The 15,968-nt window shown below is 36.4% G+C and overlaps 1 protein-coding gene across 2 annotated transcripts in view; it reads left to right on the top strand.

The window, feature by feature from the left end:
• Rip11 (Rab11 interacting protein) overlaps positions 1–15,968 on the top strand; it is a 75,494-nt gene that overhangs the window by 52,606 nt on the left and 6,920 nt on the right. The window contains exons 10-12 of one of the 2 annotated variants that reach the window (XM_083117592.1): positions 4,212–4,393; positions 6,228–6,394; positions 8,363–8,472. In XM_083117592.1, the coding sequence (XP_082973718.1) occupies positions 4,212–4,393; positions 6,228–6,394; positions 8,363–8,414 (401 nt within the window). In that variant the 3' untranslated portion in view covers positions 8,415–8,472. Of the gene's footprint in view, positions 1–4,211; positions 4,394–6,227; positions 6,497–8,362; positions 8,478–15,968 lie in introns of those variants that run through there. The other variant, XM_083117591.1, reaches the window with a different exon arrangement.

The following is a 15,968-nucleotide window of genomic DNA, read 5'->3' as shown; positions in this document are numbered from 1 at the left end:
AAGACAAAAACCTTGTGGGTTTGAGATATTCTTCATACAAATCGTATGGAGACCCTTTCAAAGTTATATATAGCATTTTTACATGCCCACTGCATATTATTTGCAAACTAGATGAATGAAACTGATAGCTTGACATAGTACTAATTGCTTTAATTAACTGTACTTTTACTTACGCTGTTCTCAACCCCAATTGTTATCTTTATTTATGAACATAGTTATTAATATGCTTTATTGAATAATAAAACAATTGCTTGTTCATAATTGCTTGTTATATTTAATAAAAATTAAGAAATCAACTGTCCTATTTATAGGATGCTGATACATAATGGGTTAATATATTTTATAACTATCATTACATTACTATTTTTAGATGGTTGTATTTTATCCTACGCCAAAATCTATTTCTATTTTGGTTATTTTACATCACTTTTGTGCCTCTACGGGTAAGTACGACTATGAGGATGAATGAGGAACTGATGAAATAGCATATGAGATGGCACACACACACAATGACATATCCATGCCTTACTAGGTAGAACATCTGACTTTGTAGCTTGGTCAATATATTTTAAATATTATTTTTTTTCTAGCAGTTGGGTAGGGAAAGTGACACACCAGCATAAGGGTTGTTACCTTCAATTATTGAGGAAGATGTGCTGTATAATTCACCAATATGTTTCATGTACATAATTCATGTTTTCATTATGGTGCAGGATTCGTTAACCCATACCCACCCCTAACGATATCTGTACATCGAACACCAGCAGAAGGCAAATTGGTTTGAAAGATTGTCAAAAATTTGCCGACAATGAAAGGCTTTATTTATGAACGCAACTTTCTATGATTTTCGGTCATAAATATTCTTCACGAAAATACAGCCATCGCAAATGCCTGACCCCTTGTGTTGGTTCTGAGATAGGGCAAACTTGAAGATGTTTTGCCCCCACCTTTTTAGATTTTATGACAGGAAGATGTGGAAGAGATGAAAGACGTTGATTGGGTTCCTCGGATGGTTTACTTTTTTTTTTTTTTGTTTGAAACATGTCCACTCCTGAAATGGAGATGTTCGGTTTCCTTTTGCCAAACATAACTGAAGAATTGATTGATTTGGTGTTTTTAAGTCCACTTTATGCACAGTAAGGCTAATTGGGACTGGACCTACAGTTTAAAGTGGGATCCAAACCACTATGTGCCTCCACTAGGTATTGAACCTGGGACCCCTTGATTACAAGGCAACGATGCTTCCACTGCACCATCGGGCAGGCCCTGTAGCTGAAGAATAAAACATGGCTGCTTTCCGAAAGTCTTAACAAAATGAACGAAGATAACTGGGCTCGTGAACCTGGTGAAACCAGTTACTTTAAGACTTATGGGATGCTCTAGATGAAAGTGCAAGCACAGTTTCCGCATGGTGTCCAGTGGAAGGCATGTCCTTCTGACAGAAATAATCTCTACTGCTGATACTTTTACTCATTTTCATCACATTGTAAGAACAGTTAGGCACACTCATCTCGCACAAGTTGCTTCATATCACTCTCTGTTAAAATTACGATACATTTTCCAAACTAGTGCAGTTTGAAGCCATCATGCATGCACGTTGTCTGCAAGCAGCAGATGATTTTCACCAATCAAACCAGCCTCCTGACCCGTGCGTTTGGTGTATCTTGTTCTTGCATGAAACGCAAGGAAAGAGACTTTTGGGACAGCATAATGAACCTCATGAAACGCAAGAGAGCACTTATGTGATGGCCAGTTACCCTAACTTGTTTAACACGTTAAACTCATGTGACTTTCAGAATGGGCCCCATGTTAGAGTGTTAATAACAAGAAATTTGCTGAGAACGAAGCGAGACAGTACAATTACAAAATAAATAATGTACCCCCTTTCCCTGTAGTTGCTTGGATCTTTCATCGGCTTGAAAATACTTCATTTTCTATAAAATTGTAGGCCTCCCCCATGGCGCAGTGGTAGCGTCATTGCCTTGTAATCAAGGGGTCCCGGGTTCGATACCCGGTGGAGGCACAAGTGGTTCGGATCCCACTTTAAACTGTAGGTCCAGTCCCGATTAGCCTTACTGTGCACAAAGTGGACTTAAAACAGCAACTCAAACCAACTCAATTCTATAAAATTGTATCGGGGCATGGACATCTGGAAGGGAGTGCAAGGATGGCCGATGGTCGATCTATACTCTTATTTGTACATAAAGGGTGTTCCATTAAGATGGATCAAAGTTAGCAGTAAATAAAATGGTGTTATTGGTGAAACTTTATTGATTTCACTTTTGGATCATGTTACTAGAGGCATGGCAATTATGTGGGAAAAACAATATCGGCCAAATGTCTGCCAAGGCTTCGGCGGCACACGTCCACTTGATGGTCAAAATTTTTGATGACGTCTCTGCATAGTTGCTCCTTCGATCTCACCAATATGACTTATTATCTCATCCTTCAGCTGTTGAATTGTTATTGGCTTGTTGGCATAGACCTTACTTTTCAGATAACCCCAGATAAAGAAATCTAATGGGGTCAAGTCGCACGATCGTGGTGGCCAATTGACATCGCTGTTTCGAGAGGTGATGCGACCTGGGAACTTCTCATTCAATAAAGTCATTGTTGCATTGGCTGTGTGGCTTGTGGCGCTGTCCTGTTGGAACCACAAATTTTTCGACATCCATAGCATTCAATTCAGCCCATAAAAAGTTGGTTATCGTGTCACGGTATTGCTCACCTGTGACCGTTAAAGAATTCCCAGGATCATTTTCGAAGAAATACAGGCAATGATTCCGCTAGCAAAAAATGCACACCAAACAGTGACCTTTTGTGGATGCAGTGGCTTTTAAACAATGTTCCTTGGATTTTCATCAGCCCAAATGCGACAATTCCGCTTATTAACGAACCAACCAAGATGAAAATGGGCTTCATCACTAAAGGTGATTTTTTGCGAAAAATCATCATCAGCTTGATTTTGCTCGTGCATCCAATTGACGAATGTACGGCCCTTCAAATGGTCAGCAGGCTTCAATTCTTGTGTAAATTGAATTTTGTAAGAGTGTAGAGACAGATCCTTTGTCAAAATTCGATGTAGTGTTGTTGTGGAGAGGTTCAATTCCTGCGTGCGATGACGAATAGAGGTGTCTGGATTATTGGCCACATTCTCGTGCACTGCCACAATGTTTTCAGCTGAACGGCATAAACGAGCATGCATTGGCATTTTCACATCTGCCACCGACCCAGTTTGTTAGAATTTACGAACAATTTTGCCAATTACACACTCGGTTGGTCGATTATGTTGGCCAAAAAAATCGCGAAGTGCCTGAAATGCATTTCTGTTTGAACGTCCATTTTCATAATACATTTCGATAACTTGAACATGTTGCTCGATTGTTAATCTTTCCAAAGACTGAAGTTGTTAAATCTGAAAGAAAGAAAAAACATTAAACACGTAACCTTATTTCACATTTCAAATTGTTCCAAATTAATGAAACAACCTTTATAATACAACTTTACTGATGTATTCTGTTCATTATTTCTCTATGGTTTCCACTGGCCTTGAAATCTTGGGAAACTTCAAAGTCAGGAAATTCAGCTTGTGACTGAAACAAGTCATGTAAAAATCGGGGAATTTTCTAATAAATATGTAAAGTTCAGTTGTAGTGTAACTTGCACCACATTCCAACATTTTCACACATGTAATGTTCACTTTTTGCATGTACCTACATATATTTTCGCCTAGCTATCAGCACTTCATGTGGCTTCATCAAGATACTAGACAAGATTGGGCTTAAAACATGAGGAAGGTATTTGCCAAATTGAACATTACTTGTGTGGAAATATTAAGAAACATTGAATATGATTGTTCTCCATTTCATGAATATTGAGTTTTCACATATTTGCACTCTGCTGTAACATGTGTTTGTTACATATGTAAAAAAATGTACTTTTAAAAATGCTGTATCTTGCCACTGAACCCAGTGCTCTCATATCCTACCCCCGATAAAAAAATTACTGTAAGTTAAAATTTCACTGAGTAATTTCATTTTTTTATGTTTGTAGAATGTGATCTCTATGTTTATAATTATATCAAGTAAATTTTATTCTAGATTAAATTTTTATGAATGGCTGGAAACTTTTTAGATATATTGGTAAATCGTATTATGTGTTTGTGTTGTTCCTACCCTGGTGTTAGAATTCATGGTGATGTTTGTTTTCAGGCTCAAAGCAAGTAGAATTAATGTCTGATAACAACAACTCAACATTAGGTGCCCTAGTACAAGCAAGTGCATCATATGAGAGGATCATAATAGGTGGAGAAAATGATGGTATGAGTGCCAGCAAGAATTCAAGCAGATTGCCAGGGGAAGTTCTTCAAAAGTATGAAGGCAAATCTAGGGAGGTGAGTAAAGTGTCATATTGTCATCCCATTTGTATTAGATTTATTCTTATTCATTTGTTAAGTTTATTTTCAATACTTGTTACCATATTGCATACGGAGAGAACATTTGCAGTCTGTCCACATTTCACATTATTGTAACAAGAATTTTCCATCTTGGGTGTAAGTTCATAATTCAAAGGGTGTAAGTGTACATTTAGAGCTAAATGACCATAAATTGAGTCATCGTGAAAAATGTTATAGGGGTGTCGAGCAAATTTTGGGGGTGTTGGAGGTGTGTGGAGAAATCACACTGATTGTAACCTATTCATTTTATATATATATTGCCTTCAGAAGGCAATGCAGGCTGGTAATGGAGAGGAGAGCTAAATTTCTTTGTTAAAAATCTCATCATTTCCTCTCACCATTTCCAGTCTATGACCTGGTCAGCATAAAAGTCTTCTGCTCTAATCCTTCTCATTTCTTCTCACACTCATCATAGCCTACTCTTTCCACTGGTAGCATCTTGGTGGGTATGTGTGTTAAAAAGACTCAATTTTATATTTTCCTGAATTATACGTCTACCTTCTTGGTCCCAATAAGGCAACATGTTACAGAATTTCCCCATATTGTACATTTTCCCACATTTTAAGTTCTTTAGTCTCCTAAATATTGTGTAATTGAGGTTTTGCTGTGTATAGTTTGTGTAGCATGATTGTAAATAGTAAATTTGTAGATATATATTTATTTTTTAAGACACTAGAACCTATTGGAGTCACCTGGTTATATAAATTAACTAAAGAGTTGGATTTAAGGTCTTCATGAAATGTTTGCTATTTAATATCTAATGTGCAGAGTATTGGTTATTTTTTATTGATCAATTTCATATCAGTACTTCATCAATATAATGTCCCATGATACCATTCCTAAAATATTAGTACAGGAAAAATCTCATTAATTTCAAGTTCAAGGCACCAAACAATGTTAAATTTGAATTCAAGACTTTTGAATTATCCAAAGTTTCCAAGATGGCATCAATTTTTTCAATTGGAAATAAATTTGAGTTGAAATTACTCCCATAAGATATTTTCTACTTGATAATTGCTCACAAAAAATTTATATATGTACTACATAATTATATTCTGAGATTTAAAGCAACTTTACACATAACTATACCTATATACTAAAGCATGTGTAGAACAAACTGAAAAACTTCAGGTGCCAGCCAATTTTTCTCGGGCTTTTTTTTTATGCAAATGGTCTAATAAAGTCATGATTGCAACTAAGATAAAGCTACACATTTTAAAACATTTTATTAATTAATTAATACAAGGCTGGTGGGTGGGCTCACAGACCACACTGTGATGACTTGCAAGACCTTGAAATGTGTTATGGCACTTTCTCTTGTCACTTGCAGGGCCAAATTAAATTTGTTGTCACTTATTTTGCATTTGAGGTAGTGGACTTTTCAAACTACGCGTATATTGTTGTTACGTCTTAAAACTTTTAAGACGTAACAACAATATACGCGTAGTTTGAAAAGTCCACTTTAAACGTTTTAAGAAAGTTTTCATTACAACACAATACAGTCTGTTATTTACAAAACACTATTCCATCTGCAGGCTAGAAAGGAGAGCTTTGTAATTTAAATACCTTTTCAAAGATATTTCATGTCCCTTGCTTGTACATAAATGTATATATAATGTAATCTGTGCATTGAAAACCATGCTCAGAAACAGGAAGTTGTTAATTCGTAATGAACTAGTTGAAAAAAGAAGTTTGTAAAGGCACCTTTGATATTTTTGTTATCTTTGTTTAAAGTATCATTGTATTTATTCCTTTTCTTGTTTCCTTTCAGGACTTGATTGAAATGATCCATAACTTGCAATCAACTGTAGATCACCAAAATTTAAGGATGAAAGACCTAGAGGATTATCTAGATAATTTGCTAGTACGGGTTATGGAGACCACCCCACTAATTCTCCAGAATCCATATGTCACATGCAAAGCTACAGCTACAATAAGGTTAGAAAGGGAATTTCAAAATAATTCACGTAAATCTTCATTCACCAGTGAAAGAGAGTGCTCTATATTCTAATATATGGGAATATCATAGAAGAAAACAAGGTACAGCAAGTGAAGTAAGAGCAGTTTTTGAGCACTTGCACAAGTTCACAGTGGCCTTTAAAATCTTCACAGTAATTTTTTGCAAATAAATGCACAACTGAATGTTAATGCTTCTGTGGTTATACCTCGAATGTTCCTGGCTTAGATTGCTTTATTTTGTATAGCAAGCTGATCTTACAATCGAATCAAGACTTGTGTTTCTGTAAATTTCATGGGGGATTTTTTTTGTATGTGTACTGCGCATCTGTACACTGTTGAATGTGAGTGTAATCTTCAGGTTATAACTATGTTGATTGGAGTTAGGCCCAACTATTAATATGTAAAAAATGAAGAGACAGGAATGGAATGAGGAAAAGAGCCGGGAGGGTGGATAAACAAAAATATGCGTAGGAGACAGTAAGCACTTACCAGACGCAGAAAGAAAAGTTCCTTATTTCTTGGCCTGGCCACATCTTGGTGTCAAATACACCAACCCCCTCTCACCCCCCAGCCCACAGGTGCAAGACATACCCATACTCATCACCTGAACCACCAAGCAGATCTCCACTGCTGCTGGCAAGTTCACCCAAAGGGCAGCTGCCATTCCTCCAACCTCAAATCTGTGATAGCTTCTACCTTATTGAAACCTCTACTCCCTGAACCTAAGAATCAATAACCACTGTTTTTCAACCCAAAACTCTGAACTCACTTTCACCACCCACACAAACAGCCATAAAACTATATTTAACAACTGTTTTCATGTAGCTATTATCTACTTATTACCCCCATCCACAGACACCTCCTTCTCCTTCCGCAGGTGATGGGAAAGGGCCCAGATGAGACCTAGCCACCAAATAATGACCCCTTGTTTTTTTCCTTCCCCAAACTTTACCTACCACCGACCATGTAGTAAGCACCGACTAAAGTACTTTTCTCGTAGACTCCTGTCACCTATCATGTATTTCAAGCAGCACTAACACCATATGTTTTCTTCTGTGTTTGGTAAGTGTTTACTGTCTTCTGCTTACATATTTTTGTTAAAAATTAAGACAAATTGATATTGGCGAGAAATTAATTCAACTTGAGATACATTGAAAGAGTAATGAAATTTTAATTCAGTTCATGATTTACTTTATTGCGCCTCTTGTCTGAAATAAGAATAGCATGCTCTTGAATGGATTTATGTTGCTTTGGTGAAGAGGTCCTCTCGGGCTAAAATCTGGAGAAAATTCTAAGCTCTTGAGAGCCAACATCACTCTCATGTTCGAGGACTATGTGAAGTAGCTTTGAATCTTCTTCAGGATTCACCTGATCAGTACACAAAGAGAACTTCTTCATTATTTGTTGCCAGCAAAGCTTCAAATCATACTTTACTTTGCTTTGTTCCTTAAAGATATGTATGTACCTGGCCTTATTTTCTTATTTACTACAGAAAATCATGCTGCTTTTCCATTTTTACTTAAACCTATGCTATATATCTATGACTGCGATTTTCCTCAGCTTGCTCTATTTTTACATAAATATGTTTGAATACTCAATTGAATGTTTTTTCAGTTCCATTATTTGTTGAAGGAATATGACAATTAAAATATAATTAGCAAATGTGAGTTGACATTTTTGAAACCTACAATGATTTAGTTCAAATTTATGTTTCTCAGTTGTTTCCCTTTGTCTTCTCCAATCAACTATTGAAATGAAATGTCTGTAGAAGGTTGTTGAATCTTCATTTTTTCATTTTGGTTTTAAATGTTCTTCCATAAAAGGTTTCTAACTCGTAATAGAAATTTTTTGCAAGGCTTAATCAAATAGCATCATGTGTAATGAGTTAAAAGAAGTAAATTTTTAACATGAGTTACTCAGATACTAAGGCTATGTATTTTATTCCAGAAACTACCTTCAAAGTCAGACACTTCTGCATAAATACACCACAAATGGATAGATGGCAAAATCGTGATGAGATGCATTCATTAAATTGTTCCAGGGAAAATACAAAATAGGTGATTCCTTATGAAAGTCTGCTTTTACTTATATGTTCTTAAGTGCTTATCTGATTTGTATGTATGTAGCTGAATGCAAACAGCTTTTTTTTTAATGTTAGAAAGTCGTAGTGAAGTACTTGTGTAAAGAAGGATGGAGAATTCTGTGGTTATGATGTCCTCAAGAAGAATTTGATTAGGAGTTAAATAATTGACATCAACCAGTGTCACACCCTTAGTTTGTCTGTTTTGCTAACTTACAATCAGTGGCGTGGCGTGACTTTTTCAGAAGTGTTACCGGCTATCAGTACGACAATTATAACTGCTAGACGTTATCACCCCCCCCCCCCCCCCCCCGGTAAAGAAAACATATCTTCGAGCTAGATATTTGTTCATTTCATTCTTGTTTTACAATCAGCACAGTGATTTAGCCACAAACACTCCTAGAAAGAACTACCACTCACAAGACAGTTACCACAAAAATCCATTGAATAGTGGTAGACCCTTGTCAATTCTTCATCTGTCTCTGTTTCTTTGCAATGAAGTGCGAAGGGGAAGAAAAAGAACAACACTTTTCTCGGGTCAGTTTGACGTTTGTATGGTGAGCACTGAGCAGACGACAGAACTCAGCTCCTTTGTGGAAGGAAAGCCCAGCTGTATGTACTACTGTTGCCAACTTAGTATTTTGGAGCAAGGTTTGTCCAAATCACGAATCACACCAAAGAACTATATTTTCGTCTATTACCTAACTGGTCTCAGTTGTAGTTCAATCCAGCCTTGGCTCTGCAGTCTGCCCCTAGTTGCTTCACAGAAATTGTATTCCTATTTAGGTGGGATTTAGCTCTTTTCTGCCAATCCGATGTGACAACACTGGCTGATCCAGTAAGTCTGAATGGCAACAGGGCCCCTTAACAGGCATATGAATAACCCCATAGCACACTATGCCCCAAAGTCCTTCCCCGCTCTTTCCTTGCATTGGCACCCTCTTCTCCCTTGTTGCCTCTTCAGGGTAGCAGAACGGCCTCCTTCTTCGCTTCTGTCGGCTGCAGAAAAAATATCCTAGGCAATATCTACTGGACGGTAACGGTGTTCATTAATGTATTTAACCATGTTGTCATTTTATTGAAAAAACTTTTAATTCTTTACATTTTACTGTTACCTGCGGTAACACCGGCTACATGCACGCCACGCCTCTGCTTACAATGTAATTACAGATATTCTTCAGTTCATTATTACTCACCTTTTTTAGTGCTGGATGTTCACTCTTGAGTTTCCTTGGGAATTACAGTTTCTTTATTGTTGAGGCAACAATGTTTATTTCTCATTATCTGCATGGTCATGAATCGTATACATGTTACCAAACATTAGAAACTGTACATATAACAAACATATTTCACCTTCGTAGTGCTGTAGATGACATGTAGCAAAATTCATCAGTTGAAGATTCTTGTTTGTGTTTTCTGAAGTGGTAAACCAAACATGTTTCACACTGTTCTGTGTTCATGTATGTGTGCATGTGTGTACTCATTCATTAGAGAGGTGCAGAGAACTCTGTTATTTCATAAATTGAGATGTTACATTTTTTTGTGTTTTAGACATGAGGAAAAGCAGAGGCAGGAAACTACTTAACACATGTAGCTAGGGTTGAGAAGGCAGCAGAGTAATATTGGTGGCTACCATGCGTAGTGAATGTGTATTATATACATTTATTTAAACAGTAATTAATTTTGAGATGTGGCACAGCAATTTTATTACATTTAAAATCTGGGCAGAAAACTTAAAATTACAATGCTGCTTCATTCCACTCACTACATATACAATTTTCAGAACAATGAGAAATAAATATTGTACTAAAAATATGGATTAGATAATTAGTACACTTGTTAGATGATGGGAGTGATGTTAGATTTTGGAAGCTCAGAAAATTATCCAGCTCACACAGTAGATAACCTGAGAAAATCTCTTCACCAGCAAAACACTCGGACATATTTCACATTTTTATGCATTTTATAACATTTTTATTAAATGAATTTGTTAATTTGCCTTATGTCGTTGCCTTGTAATCAAGGGGTCCTGGGTAGAGGCACATAGTGGTTCGGATCCCACTTTAAACTTTAGGTGCAGTCCCTATTAGCCTTACTGTGCATAAAGTGGACTTAAAAACACTAACTAACTCATTTGCCTTATGTAGACAAGTGATGGTTTATCCCATAAAAGAAAGTGATACTACATGTCAGGTGTATATCAATGTTAAAGTTTTACTGGTGTTGATAGAATATCAATATAAAATGACAAACATTTGTGGTAATCTGAATTACATAATATCTCTTTAATCATAGAAATTGATCAAATTCCTTTGGTGAACTGTAAAAAATACTAATTTAGAAGGTAAATGTTCAAAATTCTTGCTTTGATTTTCATAATCAAGATAACACAGTAGCAGATTTGAAACTAAGTTTCACACTGTTCATTGAAATATGAGATCACCATCCAGAGATTATTCAGCCCCATACGGACTGGATATTAATGTAATTTAAGTATGTTTTTAAAACTATTGTTACACTATCATATTTTATCAGCTTCGTTACCTTGACTATACACCAAATTTAACTTCATTCTGATATTACAGTTTAAAGTTTTTGTTTTGTTTATTCAGATATCCAGGATAGGGTTGTCGGGTAAGGACTCTTTATGACACAGTTCAACAGTGATAAGAAGAGAAACCTGAGGATTGGATAAGTTACTTGTTGACATACTACTTTGATCACAAGTGAAAAACAAAGTGATATTACTGTATTGTGTGAATGAGAGAGAGGATAATAGTGGTGAGACTGTGAAGAAAAATAAACTTAATTTTTATTCAAGGTAATGTGCCACAATAGTGGGTTAACAGAAGTGGAGGAAAAATAATAAGATTGAAGAGATAATGGCAAAAGAAAAGGATCAATAGTGAGTTTCGTAAAAGGAACACACTAATTGTTGGAAGCACATAATTCTAGTAACACAAAAGAAGGTGATACGTGTAGATGTGCCCAAAGGACAACAAATGACATATTGGTGCCGAAGTGATTCCAAAATTATCTGAAAAATACAGTCATTTCAGATTCCAATTTCAAAGTAAATTGAGATCTTGTTCTACTGGTGGGTGAAATAAATATGCATTTTGAAGAAGATAGGAGAGGCCATGCAACAAAGAACCTCACATTGAGAAACTTTGGGGGGAAGAAAGACAGAAATTTGAAGACAATTTAAGAAAGGGTGTCACTAAATTCAAAGTCAGAGCTGAAAGCAGTGATACAATTTGGGATGGTCCAGAAAAACTGTGGATAGCAGCAGAGAAAGGAAGAGTACTAAGAAACCATAGATGACATGAAATATGAGTGAGAAGATAAAGGAAAGAAGAAAATGGAATTTAAAGAAAAAACTTAAATTAATAACCAACTAAGAAGAGAAACTTATAAGGTAAGAGTAATTGAAGAAGAAATGTGAATAAATTGAGGAACTAGAAATATGGGGGAAGGTATGATTTGATGTATCATGAAGTAAAATGCCTATTGGCAGTAGACAAGATCCCTATGGAACAAATCAAGTGCTTGAATGTAGAAAAGAAATTTTACAATTATGTAATGAAATCTATCAGAATGTGATTGGCTTCAAGATTTCAGGGAGGCAGTTTTAGTACCTCTACAGAAGAAAATTAATGCCAGGAAATGTACTGAGTAACAGGATAATAAGAGAGATACACATAGCAAAAATTCTCCCTCAAATACTACACACACTTATATGCTGCGATTGATGGAGAGTTAGAAGAAGAGTGGTTGCAGGAAGAAAAAAGAGATGCAATTGGATTGCTGGAAACAATTTGTGAAAGTTATCTAGAGAAAAGAAAGAAAGTGTTTATATTATCTGGATAAAGGATTTGATAAAGTGAATTGGATGAAACTTGCAGAGATACTGAAGAAACTTAGTGCAGATTTAACCCCTTTCCTGCGGCAATGTTCAAAAGAAGTGTGGCCAAAATAAATCATCTATATATAGATGAAACTGCAAATTTGTGTCATCGTATATAATTAAAAAAACTAACTATAAAAAAACTTGCTGCAAAATGAAGCTAAGGAAAACAATCAATATATAGACTGCCAGCAAATAAACATTTCATATTAGGTAAGGTCAAAGGTAAGGTTCCCCCCCCCCTTGCACACAACACCATGCCTTAAGGCATATTTAGGGTATGTGGAGGTAGGGCCCCACACCCTCACTTCATATTCTTGATCTAGGCCATTTTGGAGGTGATGTGATCAGCACCATGCTCCAGTCACTTTACGCTTCAGGGTTGCCCCGAGGTACACATTGATTTGAGGCTGTGTGAGTCCCAGTGTCGCTTTATGCAGGGACTAGGCCGGGAAAATTCCAACCTCAATACACCCACCCAAGGAATCAAACCCGGGTCTCCTGCATTGCAGTCAGACACCCTACCAACTACACCACCATGGCTCTTAATTCCATATTGAAAAAGAAAGAAAAAAAATACACAAACTGACAAATCATCAACCATGGATTTTTTTTTATTGCCAACAGTCCACATAGACTAATAATAGCACGAAAAAGTGGTGTATATAAAAATGACTTGCCACAATACAAGAACCTTTAATTTTGAAATACTGTCTGTATATAGACGCTCCGGAAAAAAGGCCCAATTTTAGAGTGTCTGCATATAGTTAATGGGTTAAAGGAGATGAAACTGAAATCTTTACTAGGGCTGAGCCGATACAGATACCTGATACCAGTGGTATCAGTATCGGAAAGTATCACCGATACCAGCTGATACCATCATTTTTTAATTGCTAGAAGCGTGGCCAAAACTAACATTTGTTTCTTTTCAAAGGTCCGTTCACTTTTTCCAACTTACATTTGGCTTTGAAGAAAAATGATAAATACGTATTTGTGCATTTGTTAATTGAACATGGACTCAAGTTCCGTGAACAGCAAGTATGTGACAAAGATCCGTACGCAGATAAGACTCGCAGTCAAGTATCTTGCAAATCAAGGGTAACGAGAAATTATCCCCATAGGAGTTCCTTCGAAGTCGACCAGGCTTTGTTCCTACAGATGCCGTCTTGTGTCACAATAGTCCCAATGAGGTCCCGGTAGCCACGAGGCACCTGGTGTGTTGTGGACATTTCTCTGTTTAGAGACCTCCCGCAGTCAAAACAGTCATCGCCCATGTGAGTGGTGCACATGTCTCAGACATAGTACATAGCATATTCCTGGAAATTCAAATACCTGGGCTAATTCCCCTTTTCCTTTCCAACTTTAGACTTTTATTGTCCCGAGCTGCATAACTGGGTTTCAACAGGCATGTTTTGGCACAGGGAACGTGGCAAGGGAATAATTTTATTTGAACAACAGTTGATGGCACTTACTTTCTGGAAAGTGTAGTGGTGGGTTTGGATTTCCTTCCATGCCAAGAGATAGTACTAAGCATTTAATACTTTTTTAGGAATAATTTGCCAAAAGTATATATGTCGAAAGCAAAGTCAAGTCTGAATATCACTGTACTGATATAGAAGCAAGAGACTGGCAAGTTATCATTCTCTCCTTACATTTTGTTTATTATATATTATTTGTTTGGTTAAAGAACAAAAAAGAGAGTAGGTAGGGTTTACATTACAGTTTTACTGTTAGTTTTTTAGATGTTGTGTCTGGGGCTGGTAAATTGCCAATTATTCTTGTGTGATCCCTTAGTTTTAAGGAGGTTGAAGAGGCATGATCTCATTTTTCAACTTGCGGGGGGGGAGGGCATGATTGCATCACTCTTAGCTTCTCATAATATTTCTCTCATATTTGAAACATCTGATCGATTGTCACTGATCTATAAAAAATCTGTAAAGTTATGATGCATTTTTGCAAGAGAGCATTGTTTGGTGGGTTAATTTATTCATCTCCCCTTGTCAAAAATACATATCTGCAAAATGTAACAATACTAAACACACACACACATATGTAATAACTAGCCTTTGTTATTTTAAGTTGGAATTATACAAGTATCGGTATCGGTGAGAGCATTGGCATCGGTATAGGTTCAAAGGGGTATCGGGTCAACCCTAATATTTACATAAAACAACAATTTAAGGTGCGAATAGGGGATGAAATGGCATAGTGAAGTGGGGGAGATGAATGTGACGAGGATGCTGCCTGTTACCTACATTATTCAATATTTACTTAAAATTAGAACAGTTTCCAGAATAAGATAGGGGTAATAAAAGGAAGAGCAGGATTAAAATATATATATGTATAAGATTTGCAGATGTTGTCCTGTGAGCAGTTCAGGATGAAAATAAATGTGAACAAAACAGAGGTAACTGAAAAAGCAAGGCTAACACAAGTCTGTATGGGTTTGGATGTCTCGCAGATGACTGTTATCTCTGAATAACTTCAGCTACCTTCACAAGACACATTGCCATGAAAATTGTGTGGACTTTGATTACGAGGGTTTTATTTTCGAAATCCCTCATAAAATTTCCTGCACAAAATGCCCAAAATGCAGTGTTATAATATGGTGGGTTGATTGAACTTAGTGACATGGAGAAAAATGGTGACCTAGGGAAAAATCCTAATATGATGGGAAGAAATTTGTCATTTTCATTGTCAGCATTCAAAATACTTCCAGAATCACCTATCGGTTTGTAAAGAACCGAAATGTCCCTTGTATAAATTTCCTTTGTTGCATTCCATAATTGGCATAATGGAATGGTAAAAAGGAGAATTTTAATTGTGAAATTATGAAACAACCTGATGTGATGGGGGGGGGGGGGACTGGATGTCATGTGCATGATCAGCATTCAAAATACTTCCAGAATCACATTTTGGTTTGTAAACACCCGAAATTTCCCATGCATAAATTTATTTTCTTGCGTTCTGTAATAAATTTAATGGAATGGTGGATGTGATAATTTTGATTGTGAAATTGTGAATAATCCTGACATGATGGGGAAAAATGGATTTCATTTTCATGATCAGCATTGAAAATGCTTCCAGAATCAGTTATTGATTTGGAAACAACCAAAATTTCCTCTGCATAAATTTATTTTGTTGCATTAGGTAATGGATTTAATGTAATGGTGAAAATGAGAATTTTGATTGTGAAATTGTTAAAAATCCTGACATGATGGGAAAAAATGGATGTCATTTTCATGATCAGCATTCAAAATACTTCCAGAATCATCTATTGATTTTAAAACATCCGATTTTTTAAAAAAAATATGCAGCCCTGTGTAATTAACAGAAGAATTTAAGGTGAAAGAATTGAAGAAGTTGAAAACTTAGATTCATGGGGTGTCCCATAAGCAGCATGATATAAGTTGGTCAATAAGATAATAGAAGGAACTGCCTGCTAGTAAATTGTGCACTGGAAGGAATGTTTGACACTGGGTAGGGTCTAGGTAAAATTGTGAAGTTCCCCATGCATATAGCACCGTGCTATGAAGACACATTTAGGGGATGTGGGGTAGGGCCCC

This window comes from Lepisma saccharinum, chromosome 2 (genome assembly GCF_977018435.1).
Source record: "Lepisma saccharinum chromosome 2, izLepSacc3.1, whole genome shotgun sequence".
NCBI classification, from domain to species: Eukaryota; Metazoa; Arthropoda; class Insecta; order Zygentoma; family Lepismatidae; genus Lepisma; species Lepisma saccharinum.
The sequence above is the reverse complement of the archived record's forward strand: the minus strand, read 5'-3'. Positions and strand labels throughout refer to the sequence as shown.